The following is a 24,376-nucleotide window of genomic DNA, read 5'->3' as shown; positions in this document are numbered from 1 at the left end:
TTTAAGGGAATGAAGCACATGCAAAGTCTGAAATAAGAAACTTTGGAGGAGCCTTGCAAAATCAGGGAAGAAATACTGAGCACAGCTTGAAAGAGCGTAAGGGAAAATCAATTTTTATTTTTATTAATGGTTGTAAGTTGATTAGGGGTGAAAGAATGAACGATTTGATTCAATGCTGGACAAACAAGCCAGGATGGTGTTTTGATCTGCCAGTGATAAATTAAAAATCCTTCTGGGCCACAAAGAAATACCTGGAGTGCTGACCAGTTCTTCTGCAGTTAATGGAGTGGGGCAGAAGTGCTGTAGATCAGGGCTTTTCAACCAGTGGTACGGGTACCACCTGTGGTACATTGGCACCTGGTAGGTAGTACGCGACCATCCTAGAAAAGTGGTAGCGGGGGAGGGGAATGAGCTGAACTGGTGGCAGCACCGCACAAGCCTGAGTGAGAGATGGCTGAAGCTGCAGGGCTCTGTGGAAGCACCAGGATCAGCGCCAGGCTCTAGCTGGAGCTCGGCACTGATCCTGGCACTTCTGAGCCCAGAAGAAGCGCCGATCAGCTGGAATGTTGCAGCATCTCCAGGGTCTTGCGATTTACGTTCAGATGCTCGGCAACTGATTCATATTTATGATGATCACATTATGATGGTCATGTGAAGTGACCAAAACCTGCTGCAACCACCCAGCAGATGGGGGGAATAAAAACCAAACACCCCCCACCCAACCCCCACTGCCAATCCTCAACAGAAATGCTCACAACAATGAAAACCTCGGACAGGAGGAAGAGCACCGCTGGGCAGACAGGGAGGTGTCTTGCTCAGCTGTGGCTTGGAGGGCACTTTTTTCAGTGCCATTGTAACTTTGAACAATCACTAAGCGAACTGTTGTAAATCGAGGACTACCTGTACTTCATCACTTTTTTCTTTTTTTGACACCTTGCTAGGCGACTAGTGGTACTCGGATGTTGCCATATCCTAAAAGTACAATGGGTGAAAAGGTTGAAAAGCCCTGCTGCAGATGATGGCAATGGAGGCTCTAAATTTGCTTCTAAAAAAAGAGGTGGATTACATGTTGTGCTGACCTGTTCTAGGGAATTTAAAATCTTCCTGATATTTTTGCTACTACCAACCCTTTTCCTGATTTGGAACTCCTCATGTTTCTTTTAGTAATGTGACATAGTGAAACATGGGGAGAATCTAGGTTGCCTTAGTCAGTGAGTCAATGTTTGGAAACAAATGGAATATTGTTTATTGTTTAATTTAAAGATAATTCCCTCTTAGCATTTCTCATAAAGCATGTGTTTGCTGTTGATAAAATAGTTTTTCAACTTGGATATATCTCTGTACTCACTAGACTAGAACTATCCTTATTAGATAATTTAATAGAAAATACTCAGCTTTGACTTTGTGAGTATGTATTAAGAATTGCTTAAAGCTTCAAAGTAAATTAATGTTGGATGACCTTCTAGATAAACTAGCTTCTTGGCATTTAGTAACATACAGTAACCATTCCAGTTTATTCTCAAGATACTAGGTCTAGGATTCTTCAGCTAAGATTACTGTTACTTAAAGCAGTCATTTTGATTGGTAGAAGATATACTTAGGTAACTTCACTCCAATACATCTTTCCAGTTCCCTCGTGCCTACATGAAAGTTGGAGATCCTTGGAACTTCAGACTTCTCTAATCTATCCTTCCCTCAAGAATTTAGTTGAGAGGAAGTGCTCTGGCTTAAAATTCTTGGAATGACAGATTCCGTTTGCCATCATCCCAGAGCCTGTCATATCAATTGAAGAATATCTTATTTTAGAATGTTGCTAACCTCTTCATCTTTTTTTATATATTCAGCAAAAACTCTTATGTCAATCATAGAAAGTTGGTAGATGATGAAAGAAACCTTACATATGGAAGAAACAATTAATTGGGTTACTTCTTTTCCACTTGTCCCTAGTGGGTTATAAACAGTCAAGAATTCTTTTCAGGCAGCTTATAATGGGTGTGGAACAACTGATCCAAATTTGTTAAGAGTTCCAATACTTCCTATTTGTAAAAGTCATACTTTGAGTATCTACAGTGTATCTCATGCAGACAGGAATCCCTAAGCAGAGGACATTTACGTGGTCCCTCTGTCATATTATTTGGTTGTCTTAGAGGGATGATACCTTTCAGACCCCTTGGCATGGTGAACCATCAAACATCTTTCTTCACTGCTTCTTTCTAGCACCCTTACTTTCAAGGTTACTGTGTAAATCAGCTTAATGCTGGCCTCCCAGTTTTATAATGAAACCAATTCTGAGTGACCTTGGGTTAGATCTAAATCTAATTAAGAAGAAATATCAGCCAGACCAGCAATCTTACACATTTATTTTCTGATCAGAGGGTGGTTTGTTATTTAGATATATTGCATTTTAAATTCATAGCTTTGTAGTCTCTTAGATATCATTTTAAAACAATGTGATTACTATTATAATTAGATATTAAAGGTAAAGATTCCCCTGCACATGCATGCTAGTTGTTTCCAGCTCTAGGGGCCAGTGCTCATCTCCGTTTCAAACCCGAAGAGTCAGCATTTGTCTGAGGACGTCTCCGTGGTCATGTGGCCGGCATGAGTAGACGCCAAAGGCACACGGAACGCTGTTACCTTCCCACAGTAGTGGTCCCTATTTTTCTACTTGCATTTTTACGTGCTTTCGAACTGCTAGGTTGGCAGAAGCTGGGATGAGTAACATGCGCTCACTCTATTAGTTTTAATTAACAGTATTTAATAGATTCATTTTCATAGGTTTAATAGACATTAGCTTTATAGTCATTCTATTGTCTCTCTGTGTATGTTGTCTTATTAGAATTGAATAGCAAAGTATTTTTGTCCAGCTTGTAGGAAAAGGGCATTGTTAAATTTGATTATTTAATAATTTGGTATCAGTAGCTTTTCCCAGGTAATTACTTTTCAAATTATATAACCATCATAGCTGAATCAAAAACAAAACTTAAATAATACTTGAAGCTACACTCCTTGGCTAATCTTTGCACAGAATCTTCATCTGCAGAATAGGGCATCTGTATTTTAATAGGTCTGTAGAACAATTTCCATAGAAACATTGTTTCTCACCTCTGTATAACAGAACACAACCGCCATAATTCCTTCTTCTGTACCATTTAAATATTTGAGCTTTTGCTTTGTTTTGTATTCAGGTAGTCTATTTGTGATTGGGAACTGTGATCCATGCACATTTGGAAGGTGCAAACTGGAAGATATGTGGGTCAAGGATCACGTGAAGACAGCAGGCTCTGCTATTTAGATTTATTGAGGTACACACTAGGCAAAACAGTAGGGGTTTGACTCCCTTATATAGCCAGCTGAAAGTTGGCTCCACCAATCCGGAACCTGTCGTCTCCCGCTTGTCAGTTTGGGCAAGGAGTGCATGGAGTGGTGTGCTGGGCGAGAAGGTATTGGGAGAGTCGACGATGCCAGTTGCCTTTTACTATTTTTCTGAGGGCGTCCTTGGTGGATCTCACCATGACTTCAGCCATCCCGTTGGAGGAGGGGTGGAAGGGAGCCGATGTAATGTATTTAATAGAGTTGCCCTCGTGAATATCTGAAATTCGTAAGAGGTAAATTGGGGTCCATTGTCAGTAACAAGGGTGTCAGGGAGGCCGTGTGTAGCGAAAAGCCCCCGCAGAACCTGTATTGTGGTAGCAGTGGTGATGCTATGGACTGGGACTACCTCTAGCCATTTTGAAAAACTATCTACTGCAATTAGGAATGTTTGTTTCTGGAATGGTCCGACAAAGTCCAAATGGACCCTGGACCAAGGGTTTTTGGTCGACTCCCATCTGTGTGGTGGGTTCTGAGGTGGAGCTGATCTCGTTAATTGGCACGGATAACAGCCGGCAACGTGATTTTTTATGTTGCTATCTATGTCGGGCCACCAAACATAACTTCTTGCTAGGGCTTTCATTTTAACAATACCTGGGTGTCCCTCGTGTAGTGTCAATAAGGTTTTTTCCCTGTGTTTGTGAGGCACTACCACCCTGTTTCCCCATAGGAGGCAACCTAAATGAGCTGATAGCTCGTGTCGTCTTGTGAAGAATGCTTTAAAATCCTCCCCTGGGCATGTGGCTGGCCATCCTGTGGAGACCCACTGTAATACTCAGCTGCAAATTTTGTCTGTGGCTGTAGCAGAGGAGATGTCCTTTGCTGTTAAGGGGTTATCAGGTAGCTCCATGATTGCCAAAATACGCCCTGCTGGGGCCGGGTCTGGGTCAGAATCGGGTAGGGACAGTCTGCTGAGGCCGTCTGCGTGTCCTAGTTCCTTCCCTGGCTTGTGGATTAGTTGGAACGAATAGGCCGACAAGAAGGTCGACCATCGAAGTATTCTAGGTGAGAGTATTTGCGGGGTTAGTTTATTCCAGGTGAATATGCCCAGAAGGGGCTTGTGATCGGTGTAAATAGTAAAATTCCTACCGTATAGGTAATCATGGAATTTTTTGACTCCGGCAACGATGGCAAGGGCTTCTCTATCAATTTGAGCATAATTTCTCTCTGCTTTCGTGAGAGTCCTTGAATAGAAAGCTATAGGTTTTTGTTCTCCTGAGTCCAGGAGATGACTTAGTACCGCTCCTATCCCGTACGGGGATGCATCGCAGGCGATGCACAGGGGGAGGTCTTCTCTAAATAAGGTGACAGTGGAACTGTGGCATAGGGCGTTTTTGAGTTTGTTAAAACTGGTATCGTGTCCGATGTCCAGAGCCAAGGGCATCCCTTGTCTAAAAGTCGGTGTAATGGTTCTGCTAGGGTGGCTTTGTGTGGCAAGAATGCATGATAAAAGTTCAAGAGTCCTAAGAACGCTTGTAACTCTTGTTTATTTTTCGGTGGGCATCTATTTTGTAGCCTAAGAACTCAGTTGAGGGAACACCTATTTGGCATTTCTGTTTGTGTAGTTTTAGACCTGCTGTCCTGAATCTGGTCAGAACAGCTGACAGGCGTTCCGCTAAATTTTCCTTATTTTCTCCGGCGATGAGGACATCGTCGAAATAAGGGCATACCCCAGGAATCCCTTTTAATGTTTTTTCCATTACTTCTTGGAAAATTCCTGGGGCTGCCGAAATGCCAAATTGGAGGCGTTTGACTTTAAAAGCCCCGCGGTGAGTTACGATCATTTGTGCATCTGCGGTTTCAGGAGTTACTGGAAGCTGTAAATATGCCTGCGCCAAGTCAAGCTTGGCAAAGATGGCGCCGGACCGGACAGAGGAGAGGACATCTTTCACTGCGGGGACCGGGTAAGCATGTGCGTTGAGTGCCCGGTTTAGAGTAGCCTTATAATCGGCACATAATCTAATTTGGCCGTTAGGTTTTATAGGTGTCACTATAGGGGTTTCCTAGGTCCCTCCGTCGGTGGGCTCTAGGACTCCTATTTTGACAAGGTGGTCCAGTTCGTCCTCAATCTTCTGTTTGAGGGCGAACGGGACCCTTCGTGCCCTTATCCTTATGGGTGGCACCTCCGGCTTTAGTTTAAGGGTGATTGGGGGCCCTGTGTAAGTTCCTAGAGAGCCATCGAAGACGTCTGCAAATTGTTTGCAGACGTCTTCAAGGCTTGCGGCCTGTATTTTGTTGATGCCTGTTAGTTTTATGCCTAGTGCTTTAAACCAGTCCAAGCCGATTAGGTTGGACCTGTTCTCTTGGGTAACTAGGACGTTAAGGGGTCCTCGGAATTTTTTGAATTCCACAAAGATTTTAGCTCAGCCCTTCAGGGGTATTGGGGACTTCTGGTAGTCCGCTAGGATCACCTGGGGTGGTTTTAAGGGAATCTGTTTTCGGCATTTTTGGCAAATTTCTCTGAAGGTTTGCCCAGATATTAGGGTGACTGCGGAGCCGGAGTCTACCTCCAGTTCGCAAGCTAGCCCTTGTAATTTGGCTTTGATTTTAACCTTAGGGGTTAGACTGTGGCTCCCCCCCTCCTTCTTTCTTATCTATGACCTGTACTAGGTGTCTGGGGGGCTTGGCCCTTGGATTAGGCTGGGATGTCATACCTGGGGATGTTGCCTCGACCTCGTGGAGCTCTCCACAGTTGCGGCTTCTGCATGCTGTTTTGATGTGGCCCGATTTGCCACAGTTGTGGCACCTGGCGTTCCTGAACCTGCAGGAGGATCTGATGTGGTTTCCTCCGCAGCTTGCGCAGGCGGTTCGGGGTTCACGGTTGTTGTTTTTGGGTCTTGCCCCTTCTTTGTTTTCGGCTTTCCATATTTGGAGCCTTTCGAATCGACGGTGGATGGCGTCCACATCGGTGAGGTCTTCCAACTCTCCCTGGTCCCTGGGGACTATTTCCCCCTGGTTCACGGCCCTGGTTTGACCGTTTTCGACCTTGGCGAAATCTTCTGAGTGGGTGTTTTCGTATGCCTGAATCTCTCTAGTGACTTCAGCTAGATTCAGGGTTGGTTTCGCCATTATTTTTCTCTGGAGGTGCTCGTCTCTAAGACCGATAACCAGCTGGTCCCTCATCCGGTCCTCCAGGTCTGGAAAGTGACACCATCTGGCGGCTTGCCTTACTCCCGCTACAAAGTCGGCTGCCGTTTCCCCGGGTCGTTGATGTCGCTTCGCGAACTGGACTCTCCAGTAGATCTCGGAATGCGTCGGCATGTAGTGTTTGCTGAGCTTTTCGGTGAGTTCAGCATAGGTTACTTGCGCGACCAGTTCCGGGCTGCATAGACCGACGGCTACATCGTACACCGCAGTCCCGCTCAGGTACAAGAGAGCTGCTGCCTTAGCCCGGTCGTCGGTTATTTTGCTAACCAGCAGGAACCCTTCAACTTGACCAAGGTGTGATTCCCAGCGCTGGGGAAATCAGGTGTCGAATTCACGTATCTGACCGAAAGCTGCCATGCTATCTCGGTTCTCCCCTCGGCTTGCTTGAGGTGGAAGTTACAACTTCCCAGTGACTAGCTCTGAGCCTCCAGAAGGATGCCTTCCTAAGCTCAGTGACTTCAGCTTAGCAAGCCGATCCCACCTTCGTCGCCAGTGGAAGATATGTGGGTCAAGGATCATGCGAAGACAGCAGGCTCTGCTACTTAGATTTATTGAGGTACACACTAGGCAAAACAGTAGGGGTTTGACTCCCTTATATAGCCAGCTGAAAGTTGGCTCCACCAATCTGGAACCTGTCGTCTCCCGCTTGTCAGTTTGGGCCAATTGGCTGCGTCGGTTTTGACAGTCTGAGTCCGCATGTGGAGCTGTCAAACGTTGCGCCTGCGCGGTAGCTCTCGGCAATTTGACAGCTGTCAAATTGCCGCGTGTTTTTCTGTCAGCAGCGATTACCTCACGTAGCGTTTAACAATTGATTCATAACTAGTTAGACATAACTATTAATAACGTAACAGTTGATAACATAACATTAACAGTTGAATACATATCACAAACTTAGGACAGGCTGTTGCAGCAAATTCCCAGTAATGTTTTTTCCCCCTTGTACCTAGAAGAGCTACAGATTGATAAAATAACCTTTCCCGTTATGATGAGGAAATTACAATGATTGATATATTTTACCAATGTCCACCTATCATGCAGCTGTTAAGTGTATCTGAGAAAACTATTATCCCAGTTAGACACGATGCTGCCGTCTCAATTCTGTCATGCCTATGTAAGCGCTTATCTGAAACCAGGCAAAGATGCGCTCTTTGAAATGACGGTCAGGACCGCCGCTATTCCGCCCTTCTCCATTAGGGGGCAGCCGTTCTTTTCCTGTCGCAAACAGCAGATGCCTAGCAGTGGGAGGGGCAGGATTGAGTAACGGCTCCCTTTGTCCTCTTGACTCAGTTTACTGCGTGCACAAGACCCGGGGAAAGGCGTGTAATTTTTCTAGGCAAAGCTCCACCTCGATCCTGTCTTTCGCTCTCAGGACTGGAGAGTACATTTTCGGAGTAACGTCTTTTTTTTTTTTAGAAAGATGCACCCTTTAGTTTTCAGTTTGCTCGGGAAGACAGTTCCCCCGAACTCAGGTTTAGAGGTATTTATGTAGGTATTTATGTAGGTATAAAGATACACATATAACTATTTCACGTTCAGGTTCCTATGGAGAACGCAACGGGGTGCAATCTTTAAAACAACAGGAGGATTCTGAGTTACGGTCTTAGGATCCCGGTGTGAAGTTATGTTCAAGATTGTAGGTCGTAGTTTTTTTCCCCCTTCACCACCGAGCTTCATTTCTGGAAAAAAAATATCTAAAGTACGACAGTTACTCTGCAGTTGCCGGGTGCCCTGTACGTGCTCCTTTACGTGGCCGAGTGTCCCTCATACTCGCTGAAACCAGAGAGGATTGGACTCGAGAGTATCGTAGGACTAGACTAGAAAGGGATTATGGAGTCCAAGTCTTAATAAAAAGAACCCGAACGTAGCGGACTGACTTCGAAGATACCCCGAGCGGAACTCGGGTCTAAAAGCATTTCCATTCTTCAGCCGAGTCCCCCCCCTCGAATGAATGTGAACTTAAAAGTAGCTAAAGTCACATTAGTTGGACCTTCCTTTTTTTTTTTTACGTCTCGCAAGTCGAGCCCTATCGAGAGCGATCAATTAAGGGGGCTTCTTCGCCAATCGGGCGAGCAGGGCTGGGCCTTGAGGGAAAAGAGGCGAAGTTAGCGCTCTTGGGGTGTTGCCTCAAAACAAGCGCCCTCTTCAGGTGTTGAACTTCCCCCTCGCCCGCGCTGCGAAGAGACCTTTGCAGACACGCCTGCAATTTGGGGGCGCCACGTGTGGACGAAGAGGCTTCTTGGGAAGGGGCAGCACATCTTGGGGAGGAAGGAGGGAGGGAGGGCCGGGAAGGAGCCGTCCTTACTTTCTTCTATTGGACGGACGATGTCTTCGGGCGGGCGGTGCTGGGGGCGGTCCCGACAGCCCCGTCTTGTCCCAGGCCGGGCACAGAGGGAGGGATCGGGAGGTAGCTGTAGCCGCCTGCCCGCGGCGGCTCACTTCTACACCAACGATCCAGACGGGCCGAGTCACCCCCGCCTCCCCTGGAGCCGCCTGGGCCGGGGATGGGGAACGCGGAGAGCGGGGAGCCGGGCGGGGGGCCCGGGCTGTTGCCGCCCCCGCCGGGAAGAGTTCCCATGCCGGATCAGGGGGAGCTGGAAGAGCGATTCGCGATGGTGCTGGTGAGAGACCCCTCCTCCAATCCCCCCCCTCCCCGTCAGATCCCTGCATAGATTCCTCTTCGCCCCACCCCCCACGCTGCCCCGGGGAATTCGCAGCGTTTATTGCAAATAAACTCGTTTGCATCTCCGACGTTGTTGGAAATCGGTTTCTTTCGAGCCGCTCTCTCTAGTTGCAGAGATGGATCGCCAGCACTGCGCCTTGCTCCTTTTTTCCTTTTCCTTTCCCGCTCTCCCAACTTTTTCAGACACTTTTTTCCCCCGGTCCCATAAGATCCAGGAAAGCATTCTGGATCTCTCGCTTTCGCTGGGATTGAAGCCCAAACCCTGGTGGTTGCCTCCCTAACCTCCACTTATTCTGGTTGTTTCCCCACTTCTTGCCTGGTCGGATTTTCTGTTACTCTTGTGCGCCTATAATACTGTATGCTCGACTATTTCCCCTGCGGAGCAAGATTCCCAGCGAGGTGGCAGTTCTTCCAGGTAGACCATGTCATTTCAGAGATAATCACATGCATCTGTGTTTGTCAGCCGAGATTTTTTCCCCTATTAAATACCTGCCCCCTCCCCCCCAGTTGCATTGGTCATGCTCTTAATCCCGCAGGTATCTCTTTATATATCTACTCAGATCCAGCAGAAGCCTGAGGCTTGGTTTTGACAGATGCCCACTTTTTAATCTGCTTGAAATGTGTGATTGGTGGCAGGCAAATTTCTCTTAAAATTTCAGATCTGCATCAAGGTGTTCTAGGCCAAGGTGGGAATTTGATTAAGAGCCTAGGGGTCAATGATCCTTGTTTTTTTTCCTTTTTTTGCCTCTGCTTTATCCCTATTATCTAACCCTCATCATTTCATAATTCTAGTGGGAAATGTCAGCAGATATTAATTTCCTTCCACTTTCTTGCTTTTATCCACTCCACATAGGATATCCTTTAAAAAAAGGTTAATCTTTTTTTTTCCATAGCCCCTTCATTGTTCATCCTGATTTTTCCTCACAACCATGGAATTTGGTTGATTTCTCTTTTTTTCCTACTCACCTGATTTACAGAAATGCTGCAATATTTGGGGTTTCCCCCCCCCAAGACTGATCTGAATGGGAAAAGTATATGAAGCGACATTGTCTGGGATATGGTCTAGTTCTGTCCTGCCCAAGCTTTGATGGAAAACATCAATGGATTCAGCTGATGGATTTTTATAATTTTTTAAAAAATCTGAATCCAATTGATCTTCTTTACCCAGAATCTTGTGGCTTGGAAACCTATAATCTAATTTGCACAAGGTTCTAAACCCTAATGTGCATTGTTTGGTTTTAATTTAATACAAATATTGTGGACCCAGCCTTTACAGATTTAAACCTTGTATTTTGGGTTACACGTTGTATCAACTCAACCAGTTATGGTTTATTCAAAAAAGCATGGATAATCAAACCATAACTATGTAAGGAATGATGATGCTGGCTATAAAATGAGGTTTTATAATTCCTATTTAATCCAAATAGAAAATGATATGGGATTATACAGGGTTTCTGTGATTTATTTATTGATTTCGATTTCTAGTAATACTCCCAATATGTATTAACAGCTGTGATGTTAAGAATTAATGTGGTGAAATTCATTTAGGATTTGTAACTAAAAGACTAGAAGGTAACCTTGTGGCTGCTCCCATAAAAAGAAGAAAGGAACAGTTGTGTGGCACCTCCTACTTCCATAAACATATCGGGATGAAATATGAATGTGGAACTAGACATGCTTTTAGATGTTACATTTAATATTCTTCCCAGAAGTTCTTGGCAGTATGTGTAGCGCTTGTTCACTTTGTTCCTCCCACTATCCTCAGATTAGGCTGAGAGGAACCTTGACCAGTCACTTGCCCAAAATGCAAGAGCCACTTTTGTATCTTGTTGCCTTAGACTTTTGCACCTTGACTGTACTGTGAAGATCTGGTGTGTGAACTTTTCTTCACCCATTGAGTTTCTTGTAAAAACTTGTAAGCTGCTTCTTCAAAAAACAACAACAAAAACAAAAAACACATTCCCCTTCCAGATTTAATGTTTGAAGGGCTAAGACTGCCAACAGTGAGGATAAGGATTTGTCTAATAGAGTCAACAAATGTCCTCCCTTGGTATATTTTGAGAATGAATTGAGATACGCTCCCTCGAAGAATCTATCATTCCTGGCAAAGCATCTTCACTGCATTCTTAACCCTCCTGTAGTTGCTACACGTTGCTGGCTATTGCAGGATGATGCAGAGTTTAAGAATGTACCTATTCAGCTTGTCTGGCCACTTGTACAAGATCTTTAGAAATGTCCCATATAAACATCTTCCATCCCAAGCCCATAGTAAGGTAGCACTAGTGGGGAATGTTGACTTATTTTCCATTATGAAAATTTACACATCAAGAGGTTTTTGCGCAAAACAGTTTACAAAATCCTGCAAGTCCCTTCTGCTGATACGTTGATAAGAAACATTTCAGAATTCCACAAGAAGACAAATCAATTGTGTTACTAAAGTAGCCTTCTCTTGGTACCTGCTATATGCATTGGAATACAGGTCTCATTCTCTCATGTGGGTGGGAAAAAGTAAGATAGGGTGCTTGACTGTCACAGGAGAGAACAGTCTGTGGCCTGCATACTACTGAACTTGCAGATCACAAAGCCCAGAGTGTTTGGGGTGTGTGTGTGTGTGTAACTTTTTAGACTGTTGTGCACTTGGAAAGGAGGAGGTTAAGGGGCAAAGATTTCCTTAAATCCCTCCTCCCTGACTACATGGGGGGGGGGAATTAAAGAACAAGTGGATGCCATTTGAAACTCCTCAAATGTAAACACAGAAAAGAACTTTGTCTGAAATGGTATTGAGTTTCCTGGGGTGGGTGGGTAGGGGGTAGGTAGTACTAGAAGACATCCAAGGTGCCTTCCAACTCTATTAATTATTATTGTTGCTGTTATCTTACTTATCCCTAGACTAAGAAGATCCAGGTTTAAACACCTGCACAGCATTTCTCTTAGGAATTTAGATAGAGGAGTTTAGTTGTCTAAGTTCGTGTCATCCAGATACATGTATAAAACACACTTCTATAGTAAGGGAAAGTGTATTAATAGACACATTAGGTACATTTATTGATCTTCATCTGCATGCCCAGAAGACATTTTGCCATTATAGCCTGCAAAATAGGATGCTGGATTTTAGTTAGCCACCTCCCCCGCCCCACACAAAAACCACAGGGGAATTCCCTGAGAAATTTAATAAAATGTTGACACTTTCACTGTGAATGATTTGAGATTTCAAGACAAGTGATGAGCTTTTAGTGATACTTGTAGTAATATACCTGGGGGAGGGGATCTCCATGTCGTTGTTTTTTCCTTAGTTAATGGAGAGTTTGTTTGTCAAAAAATTCCACTCCAGTGATGTCAGAATGAGAGGAAGTTGACAGCATGTTATACATAGTTTTCTCCTTTATGAACCTTTTCTCAGTGGGTAGGTTATTCTTTGAATATTGCCACTTTAGGAAATAATATGGTAATTCAAAAGTACATAATACTGGATTAAAGAAACTGTTATATGTTACCAAACCATTGCTGCTTCTAACTCCATTAGTTGTCCACTATGATTGACAGCAGCTTTCCACACTGATGTCTTGTTGGCTGGAGATGCTGGGCCCACATACTGGAAAATTTTGCATGCAAACCATTCTACCTTTGAGTTCCAGCTTGTAACAACACCCACATTCTACTAATGTAATATTGCAGGTCCTATTTTGCAGTTTAGGATGAGAAGGAGCACCATATGTAAGTACAGAATTCAGCATCCTGAAGTTCTTAGTTTGATTTTTTTTTAAAAAAAATTAAAAACAAGCACATCTTTGGCTAGCTTTTATGACTGAGGATGTTTTTGAAAGCATTAGGTAAAGCCTGCCTGTAATATAAAAATGAGATTTAGTAATCACAAGCTTGGACATAATAACATTCCTAGTTATTGGAAGGTTGTTTTCCATAACTGTGAGAAGGAGTAACAAGTAGAAGAAAATGCAAATACAACACAAAAATGCTGCAAAATAAGTAAATATATGTATGTCTGATCAATTAGCATAAATTGCTTTGGTTCCTAGTTCCAAACTAAACGTGGAATTTGAATTTAGTGGATGCAGAATTATAATGTTTAACATGCATATATGTGTGTGGGATGGTCTTGGTGGAATACACATGGTTCTGAAAAAATAAAAGAGCAGCCTATATTTGTGAAGGTCTCAGCCTTTATGGCTGATGAATTACAGTTCATAATTTAAACAGATGCAGCTTTAATCTTCCTCAGGGCAAGCTTAAGCAGTATGGTAAGTGTAATACAGAGGAAGATATATTGGCATTCTGTGATGTAATTGGAGTCTGTCAGTCATGCTGCTTTCCTATGGCATACTATTCTACAATTCTGAACTAACTAGTAATTAATCAGTTTAATCCACTCTCCAGTGTGAACAGTGTGTTTTGTGTCCCAGATCTCACACTCAAGGCTGGAACAATTTAATTTGATCTCTTAGGGCCTTTTGCTGTTCTTTTTTGCTCATTGTAATGATACTATAGAAAAGCAGTAGAGTTTATGATTTTTTTTATTAATTCTCCTTTATCTCTGCAAATATATTACATTAGTCTGGAAACTGTAGTCCTGGACAAGATCTGTTCTTTGTGTGTTATAGATGAGAAGTGAGATCCTTTGTGTAATGAGAGATTACATTTTTAAAAATTATAATTGGCATCCAAGAGCCACAGGAACATAAATGTAATGATGTCTGTGAAGGGGCAGAACAGAATTCTTGGGCTTCTTCTCAGTTTTTGAAAAATATTGAAAAATATTTTAAATATTTTTAAATATTGATAAATGGCCTAAGTCCATTCAATGCTTAACACACCATAATTTGTTCATAATTCAAAAAAATATATTCTGCCAAATCTCACCAATTTGGAATGGATTTTATTGATAGGTTTCTCTTCTGAAAATTTGTGGAAAGCATGCTTTCCTTATTGCCATCATATTTTCTGGTGCAGTCTTGGGCGATTGCAAAAAAGGCTTGCCCACAGACTATGGATTCGACCCTTCCAGTGAATATGGAATATGGTATATGAATGTGGCATATTTTTATTTTTATTTTAATTCCATTTATATCCCGCCCTTCTCCGAAGACTCAGGGCGGCTTACAAGCTTAGCAGTAGCCTTCATTCTATGTATATGCCTGCTTATTAGGGCTTTCACACACACACCCCCAAGCGGCATTATTACAAAGTCAGCTTAATTGCCCCTAACAATCTGGGTCCTCATTTTACCTACCTCGGAAGGATGGAAGGCTGAGTCAACCTTACTGACTGTAAGAATGCCATAAATTTCAAAAGATATAAAGTAATATTTTAGTTATATAATGGTGCTTTAATGAAAGCCCAAAACTTTCTTTCAGACTCCTCCCCCATATTAGCCAGTTAGTACAGCCATTTAAACCCAAATATATTAGGAACAACATAAGAAAAAGGAAAGATGACCTGTTCTGCCACCCCCTTTTCCTTTTTCCTAATTTGAATACAGGTAGTCCTCAACTTAAAAAAGTTCGCTTAGTGACTGTTGAAAGTTACAACGGCACTGAAAAAAGTGACCATTTTCACACTTATAATAACCATTGCAGCATCTCCATGGTCATGTGATTTCCATTCAATGTTTGACAACTGACTCACATTTATGACGGTTGCAGTGTCCTGGGGACATGTGATCACCTTTTGCAACCTTCTGACTAGCAAAGTCAATGGGGAAGCTAGATTCCCTGAACCACCATGTTACTAAATTAACAACTGCAGTGATTCACAACAAATGTGGCAAGAAAAGTCATAACAAGGGGAAAAACTCAACACATTTTTCACTTTGCGACATAAATTTGGGGCTCAATTGTCATAACCTGTACTGCTGACAATTAAGCAAGATCACAGGACCAGATTGAGCTAGTAGACTTAAATGCTATTACATGTAATAACATTTCATGTGTTAATCCTCCTTTCTCCAGCTTGATTTGTTTCAGATTTAAGGATTTGTGGAGGGCAGCAAGTTAGGGAAAGTTGGGTTAACAGTATCCCAAAATAATGTATGAATATTTATATTTGTTCCAAAAATAAGTATCTAATCTAGTAACTAAATACAGTAACAATTAATGAATTAGATATGATTTTTATACTAAAATTGCTTTTACAGACATTGCCTGAAATAGTTTGAGTCTCTCCCATAATGGTTCTCATTCTTATGTGGTAGATAAGTCTACAGTCGTTAGTATTCATATAAATGATTTTTAAATCAGTTGATAACTATATAGAAAAGTGAATTTTGTTACTGCATTTCAAGGTTTCTGCATTTTTGTATTATTAGAAATGCATGTTTAATCTGTATCCATTGTTTGTTTCTGTTTATAAAATGCTTTTATATCATTTTTTGGTCAGTATTTTAGTAACTCTGTAATGCCGAACCAACAATTATACTCCATTTTTCTGGGAGAGGAAATGAAAAGTGTTGCAATGTGAGGTTAGTTGATGCTCCTTAGGGAACTTGATTTGCCCACTTGATGGCTGATTTCTACATTACAAAATGAATGAAAAACCTGCCACAGCTGTTTGGAGGAAGAATATAATCACAACACTACTGTAAGTGAATTGGATTGTTTGCCAGTTTGTTTCCAGATGCAGCTTAAGAAGCTGCTACTGACCTTTGAAACCTTAAATGGTCTGGGCCCACCCTTCCTTAGAGAGCAAGCTTTCACAAACTCTCCTCCCTTTGAGACAGGCTGGGAAAGTGATGTTTTGAAATGTTACAGTTACTCCATAAACAGAGGCATTTGCTGAGACTGAAAAAAAATGGAAATAATCTCTCAGTGAGGCCTGCAAATATCTACCTTCCACATAACTGAAGTATAAATACAACCTTTTACAATATGTCTTTATAAACATATTGTTAAGCTATTATGGATAAACTGATAATGGCATATGAATTTGGGAATCACTTGAGGTTTGGTTCTCACTGTGATGACCAATGAAGTGGCAGCAGAGTGATTTCTGATTTCAGGCACAGGCTCCCAGGATCAAAGACTCCTCCTTAAGAAACGGGAAGCTTTCCCCCCAATATGTTAATTTTCTAGGTAGGATAGGGTGTTTTTTTCCCAATGAATACCAAAAAAATGATTCAATTTCAGCAAGCTTTACCAGTTCTGTACTATTAAGCTTTAGCAGTTGTTCCATATCCTAAATCTCTGACTGTGATGTTAAATTACAGTTAAATTACTGCTAAGCTTGTAAGCCGCCCTGAGTCTTTGGAGAAGGGCGGGATATAAATGGAATTAAAATAAAAAAATAAATAAATAAATTACCACGTTTGTTTTGGTATGAAAGAAATTGCTGAGAAAGAGCTGTTTTCCTTTGCTGAAGTTTGGTTCTGAACTAGGGCTGTTTTGGGGGTAGTTGCAAGGCGTGGTTAACATTATTTGGTAGACTACAATAATTTCTAAATTATAATGAATTTTGGTCAGGTTAATTGTATGTATACGTAATATGGACTGGGTAAATTTAAGCCATCCAGTTACCTATAGATCTTAATTTATACAATTGTTGTCGCAATCTTGGTGGATCTATACCTGAACTGTTGAAAAATGGGGAGCACTATTTCATTTTTACCTGAGGCTTCAAAGTTCTATGGAATAACAATGTACAAGCCTGGGTTAAAACAGAATAAGGTGCTTTTTTTCTGAACATTTCTTTTTGGCTTTGATAGGCATGGCTTCAGCATTGCAAAAGGCTTGAATAGTCATAAAAACTAGAACCATGGTGATTTTTTTCAGTGAAGTAATCAGAAGTTTGATGAACATAGAGAGCAAACAACTCTAAGCATGCTTTGATTGAAAAAAAAAAGATTTTTCAGTTTTAATTGGTGCATGTCTGTGTGTGCTTAATGTTAGATTTGAGAAGCAATTCTGTGTTGGTCTCAATTTGAAGGAAAAGAACTCAAGAAGACCCTCGTTCAATGGAATCCAGCTGGCTGGCTAGGTTGTGTTTCAGCATTTGGACTTCCGGTTTGAGATTTCAAAGGGAGCTTTCCCTGGCAAGGGGCTGAATTTCCCACACAGCCATAGACACAGTTACTAACGGCATGACGTTTTAGAAGCATATGGCATCCCTCCCTGCTCAGTTAATTCTGTACAGGGGTGGGTAAAAAGTGGTGGAAATAGTTATTGGTTTCCTCTCGGCGTATTTCCAGCAGAGGAGAAACTTATGCTTCTTTGCAATATTTCATCTGGAAGAAACACCCCGAGCTTTTTTCTCTCAGGGTGGGGAGGACTGGAATGCCTTTCTGTTTAGAGACGGAATGAAAACAGGCATAGAAGAGGGAACAGTGGTTCCTACCCCGGCAAAGTAAATGGGGAACCAATTCGGAAAATTTGGTTTGTAGGATTGGCTGCCAAATCCCCATGGAGGCCTAAATGCACGGGCTGTAGCCCAGTAGCATTGCAGGAATTGCAGTCATGTTGCATCACTTCCTTGGGAACAGCATCTCATCAACGGGGAGGGTTTAAATTAGGAAGTATTATTTCATGGAAAATGGAAGTGGTTGTTAGATAGGGAGCTGGGGAATGAGGCAGGCAGCCAGGAGCTCTTATCCTCAGCTCTGAGGAAAGGAGGAGCCTTCTGGATTGGACTCCAGAGGAAAATGTGGATCTCTGCCCTAATCATTTGGATCCTCAGCCTGGAGGATGTTGGAGAGAATTGCTGTCATGGTTGCTTAGCAACTACTATACTACATTCTCTCTCCTTCCTGCCTTGGGGCTGGCAAAATGGCTGCTGCACTGATGCTCATAGCAGTGAGAAAGGGCATGTGAAGGGAAAGCTTGTATGGAAGGATATATGGGAATAATGAAAGAATGCCAGTGAAGGAAGGGATAGCAAGCTGTAGAGGAAACTAAGTGAGTTAGTGTAGTTTTCACAAATGGAGGTCCTCTGGGTGTCCCATCATTAAATGTCTCAAATCTGTTACCAGCATATCACAAGAGTGTAATTACACCATGAAAATACCAATTGAGGAATAATTAGCTGGCAGCTGCCGCCAGGAATTCCAATACTTTGGTTCCTCTGTTGCCAAGTGTGTTTGGATTTTCAAGGAGCATGTTTCAAACTATGGTATAGGGCGGACAAAGAAAGAGAAGTTTGGTTTGGAAAGGCTGAATCGTCTAATTCTTTTTTGGATACATTCTGGTTTTTACCCATCCGGTATTATTTTGTGTTTTAATTGTTAGCCGCTCTGGAAGTACTTGTATGGGAAGGCGAGAAAAACCCATTTACAAAATAAAAAATGTAAAAACCCTGTCAGGCTTTGCCCTCTAATCATTGCCAGATTGCTGTTTTTTCTCCCAGTGCTGGGATTCAAAACTAGGGAAGCCAAGAATGGATTCCTGATTCCCATTGATCTCTGCTTTCTAAGAGTGGAAATACTTTCCAGCAAGTCTTCTGTAATTTCAGTGAACAGTCAGAATTCAGCATATATTTCCTTAGTTCAGAGGTGTGGTAATAAAAAAATGCTTTATCTGTTGACTTTCTGCTTGTTGTGCATTCCACTTTTTAAGGGTATAAATTTCCTGCCAGAAAGCATGGTGGCAATCCCTAACAATAATACATTTTTTTAAAATTAAATGCATAAATAAGACCTGGGGGTCTCTCAACTACATTGTAGTTGGCTACATATTGTTCCATTCACAATATGGCAATATATATTGTATTCCAGGCTTCAAATGCTGTTTCTCAGTTTAGCATTGTCACTGTGTTTTTTTAACCTTTTCAAACAAGCCTTTTTAAACAGACATACCATTTGATTGGGCGCAAATGTTGAAACTGCACTGAGTTGGCATAATATATTTGAGGTTCGAGGTTTGTTTTTAAAATTATCAACAGAATTTCATTTGGATATTCCTGGGAAATAAATGAGAAGAGAGGAAGGTATAGAAATTAAATCAAATATTCCATCAGCACTGAATGTTTACTAAAAGCCCTATGTGGGAATATGAATGTTCATAAAAGTATAGAAATCTACCATCTATTACCAGAAAAAGCCATATAGTGTTTTAAGATTTGCTTACTTTGAACAGTTTATTTGCCTCTACCAAACATAGGAATAAGGAATAATGAATGTCACTAAAGTTTTATTCCTGGTCATGGGAAATCCTACTTAACTTCCTTTTCAGCTTTTTAGATTTCAACTGACAATGCTCATTTATATTTTGAGTCTAATTTTGTGATCCTGAGGGATAGAAGCTTGGTTTTTGAAAAACCAAAGCTCAGATTCTTGGGATTGGAATTCTGTCCTGTATCTAGTATTTATTGGACTGAACTGGAATGAAATAGACATATCACTGCAGAAAGCAAAAGAGAATAGTGAAATCTCAATCCTTGTGTCTATGATGTATCTGATAGAGGTATGTATTTTAAAGGCTATCCCCACGCTAAATAGCAAACATGTTTAATTAATTAGATTCTTAAACTGCTGGTGATGTGTTGCCATTTTGGAGTCCATTAACTTTCACAGTCCCAGTCTTATTATGTAGTACAGACATGTCAAACACAAGGCCCGGGGGCCAGATCCGGCCCATGAAGTGGTTTCATGTGGCTCGCGAAGCCATCCTGGAAACAGTGAGGGAAGGGCTGCCACTGCCTTGGCCCTGGCCTAGAGACCCTCCTTCTGCTAGAGACCCTCAGCTCTGTCCCACTCCTGCCCAGGCCCCCATAGGCATCCTTGATGCCAACGATGTAGAGCTGGCCATGCCCACCCAGTAGGCCATATGCACTCTAGCCACGCCCACCCAGTAGGCCACACCCACCCAGGCCACACCCACCCAGCCCCCTGAGGGCAACCGCAATGCTAATGCAGCCCTCAATGAAATTGTGTTTGACACCCCTGGTGTAGTACATGCAGAGAATAGAATTACCAACTAGTGTGAAAAATTACTGGTTACTCTGCTTCTGTGTTTGGTATTCAATTTATATGGCACAGATGTAATAATTATCACCTGTGATATGAAGGACACTTTAGTATGTTCAGTAATGGCAAATAAAAGTAATAATGGCTGAGACAGTTCAAAGAATTAGGAGTCTTAATGAACCTCAAACCATCTTAGTAATTGTCAGCTTTGTATCCTTTTCTTTTGGATGGTATCTGTACATTGATATGAATAGAAGTAGCGTTAAACAATATAGACAAAAAGCACATAATCGCCATGTTGCTAAAGCAAAATAGAGTTGGGGCTGGTTAATGTGTGGTTGAAGAACTACCTGAGAATCCCATGTTTTTGATTGTTTTCCATCAAGGAAGAGCCAGAATACAAACAATATATAGGCTTTGTAAATACACATGTAAAAACTACTTGTCTGCAAAAACCATGGTAGCCTTTTAGAAGTTGGCAGAGAAATATCAGAGAAATGTGATTTTTTAATTTTATTTTTTGGCTAAACATGGCACAAGGAGCTTTTCCATTCTGATACTTCTTTTTGATCTTAGTACATTGGAAAGGCTAACATTCTAGCCTTCAACAGCTCACTTACCTGTGTAGTATTTTATGTTGCTCTTAGAGATTGGGCTAATACAAGGCTAATATACAGTATATGGTGCTTACAAATTCAGAGACCATTCCTATATCTAGTACATACAGTACCCCAGGATGGGAATACTAGAAAGAAAGAAAGAAAATGATTTAGTAAGAATATTATGATAGTTCTTTTTTTTCTTCAGCACAATTGATGACCATATTGATCACATGCATACTGGCTGAATTTCAGAATCTGTGATTTGCTCTTGTTCATCCACATTTGTCAGTTGCTACTAGAATTAACCAGTAACTTTATATCATTGCAAAACAGAATTAATGCACTGCATTGCAAAACACAAATAATGAATTTTATATTTGCCAAAATGGTGGTGGAGAGGATGGGTGAGGGGAAATGGTGAAGAATAATTATATGAGCATACATTCTTATTCAATGGAGTAACGAATAACACACACAAAGCCTACTTACGCTAGTTTATTAACAAGAATAGATGGGGTCAACTGGTCAAGAATGTAGAAGGAAATTTAGGAATGCAGATACTGGCTAGATCATTGTCTAGTGCTATTTACTCCAACTGGGTGTAGGAATGCTGCTTTTTTTCCTTTCAAAATGTCCTATTAGAAGTCCCTCCTGGAGAGGATGCATCCACTTTAAATATTTGTGCCAAATGGAGAGCAATCAAAATACATTATATGGTTATTAATGTCCATCTTCATGGTGCATTTTGTGGTGAAAGCAAGGAATAAAGACTCTGGAGAGTTGCTTCACTGCAAGCAGACTAGCCTGTAGAAACCAGAGAAAGTCACTAAGGCAGCATTCTATATTCAGAAATTTATCACAGATCTTTTGTGACATACATTTGCATATCACCATTTTTATACTATTGCATGAATTAGAGCAGGGGTCCCCAACCCCTGGTCTGTGGACCAGTACTGGGCCGTGGCATGCCAGCAGCCGGTCCACACAAACAAGCAAAGCCCCATCCGCAAGATGCAGGCAGCACACAAAACCACACACCCTCTGATCCATGGAAAAAACTCTCCACGGAACGGATCCCTGGTGCCCAAAAGGTTGGGGACCTCCGGATTAGAGCGTAAAAGTCCTTAGTTTGCCAGTATAAGGAGAAACAGATTACAGGAGAAAAAGAGAAGTTCCTTGCCATACCTAAGGCAGCCAGTGATGTGGAGCAGGGCAGTACTTAAACTGATAATAACACAATACACATAAGGCAAAAGATGCAGCTAAAAAAAAGAGAAGGGGAACTAAGAACTGAACTTCTATGTACCTTCATCATACCTGATGGGATTCAGGAAAGGGATCTTTGTTGCATCTGTCCTTTGGAAGAGGATATCCTAGAGAATCATATGGCTCTTATTTTGATCTTGTTTAAGGGTTGCAAAAAAGATGGTTTTCCTCCCAGGCTTGGGGTTAAAGTGGGAAGCAAGCCTCTTATAGGGTTATTTAATGAGGCTGAATATTTTTTTCTTTTCTGGATGCGCACCACTCTTTTTATTTTGTGACATGATTTCTGTACTATTTTAATTTTTGTAAGGTTTTCAGAGTTGTCGTGGAGTCAAGACAGCCTTACACATTTTAAATAAATAAATAATATTACCTTCACACTGGAACAGCATCCGGTCACATATATGATCATCATATGCATAATTCCAAAAATGTTTTTCACATTATGGGCTGCTGATTGCTTTCTAAAAAAAATGCTGTATGTATATTTGGTAAAAGAAACAAGATCATATTTGGGGAGCAGAAAATTAAAACCAACTTTTCTATTTCATGCCTGACTTTATATGATGGGCATATTGCTTACAACTTGCTCTCTGTTTCACAGTAAAAGCTGGTTTGTGTGTGGGTGTGTGTATGTTGTTAACCCATTTAATGACTGCATGATTTAGCAATGGAAATCCCCATCCCAATTGTGGTTATAAGTTAAGGACTGCCTGCAAATGACTTTGTGCTGGCTAAGCAGTTTTTTTATAAAACTTCATTGATTTTTTTCATACACTCAATAGTACTTGTTCAACAAACATATTGTCTGAGTTTTACATTCACTAATACAAATTTAATTCCTAATCCTTTATTCTTTTCTCTAGCCATTGATAAAATAAGTCCCAAGTTTGATAATATTCTGTTTCTTCTTTTTCTTTCAACCTCAAAATAAGTCTGTCCATGTCCGCACATTCTAGTATTTTTTAAATTATTTCTTCATCTGATGGTATTTCTTCATTTTTCCAGTACTGTGCAAATATAATTCTTGCCGCTGTTATTACATGTAAAATCAAATATATGCTTTGTTTATCAGTCTTTTCTGGCATTATACCTAATAAAAAAGTTCAGGTTTAAAATCTACATGTTTTCCCAACATCTTTTCTAGCCAAGTATGTATTTTCTTCCAATGCCTCTTTGCTTTGGCACATGGATTCACTTAACGACCATGTGCTTGCGTATGGTCATATGATGACCCACTTGATGACTGCATGATTTAGCAATGGAAGTCCCCATCCCAATTGTGGTTATAAGTTAAGGACTGCGTGCAAATGACTTTGTGCTGGATAAGTTTTAATTTACTTGCTGTAGACTGTAACACAAAATACTACTGCTCTGTAATGCAGAGCACTATAACTATTATTGGACACTTCTGATATAAAATAATAAATTTTATAATCTGGGCTAGCTTAAAAGCAAAAAATGCCTTAGTTTAGCTTTTGGACTGGAACAGTGGACATGCTGGATTTAGGTTATTATTTGCTCCAAAGAAGAGTTTGAGCCAAACACCTATCCCTCGTTAATACTGTCTAATGGCATTTTGAGGGTCATTCTCTTGAGCATCACATCTTTTTCATAACATAATGATTTCAGGGTTTGAGTAAACAGGTCTTTCTGATTATGTTCTTGCCTCAGCCATCCACATTTTAGCTGCCTTTTGACTTTATTGACTGGATTGAATGGTTCTTAAACCTGCCAATCAAAAGCCATTGTGCACCTATCATATTGTCCTATTTAATAAATGCAGGTATAGCTGAGTTTGGGCTTCAACTAGGTCAGGGCTCTTCAAACTTGGCCCTTTTATGACTTGTGAACTTCAACTCCCAGAATTCCTCAGCCAGGCACGCTGGCTGAGGAATTCTGGGAGTTGAAGTCCACAAGTCATAAAAGGGCCAAGTTTGAAGAGCCCTGAACTAGGTGTTTCTTGAGCCGATCCAGTACCTTAACCCTATATTATACTGGCTTGCAATATTCAAATACAAATTAGAACCTAGAACATAGGCTACTTAAAAATGGAATAAACAGCATCATCTGGTCATTTTGTGAAATTCCATGCAGGACAACAGTACAATAAAGCCCTCCTCTAGGTGGAGGAGCAGTGGGCTAATGCCTCCTTGGTGGAGCAGTGGGCTAATGCCTTCTTAAGTAACACCAGCTGCCTGCAATTAGTGCAGGTTCCATCCCACCAGGCTCAAGGTTGACTCAGCCTTCCATCCTTCCAAGGTAGGTAAAATGAGGACCCAGATTGTTGGGGGCAATTAAGCTGACTTCGTAATAATGCCACTTGGGGTGTGTATGAAAGCCCTAATAAGCAGGCATATACATAGAATGAAGGCTACTGCTAAGCTTGTAAGCCGCCCTGAGTCTTCG

At 41.4% G+C, this 24,376-nt stretch overlaps 1 protein-coding gene across 1 annotated transcript in view; it reads left to right on the top strand.

Moving 5' to 3' along the window:
• The first annotated feature begins 8,817 nt into the window (after positions 1–8,817).
• FMNL3 (formin like 3) overlaps positions 8,818–24,376 on the top strand; it is a 115,328-nt gene continuing 99,769 nt past the window's right edge. Inside the window, exon 1 of the mRNA XM_083352442.1 lies at positions 8,818–9,137. Within this exon, the coding sequence (XP_083208568.1) occupies positions 9,021–9,137 (117 nt within the window). The 5' untranslated portion in view covers positions 8,818–9,020. The remainder of the gene's footprint in view (positions 9,138–24,376) is intronic.

The sequence above is a fragment of the Vipera ursinii genome (assembly GCF_947247035.1).
Source record: "Vipera ursinii genome assembly, chromosome: 2".
NCBI lineage: Eukaryota > Metazoa > Chordata > Lepidosauria > Squamata > Viperidae > Vipera > Vipera ursinii.
The sequence above is the reverse complement of the archived record's forward strand: the minus strand, read 5'-3'. Positions and strand labels throughout refer to the sequence as shown.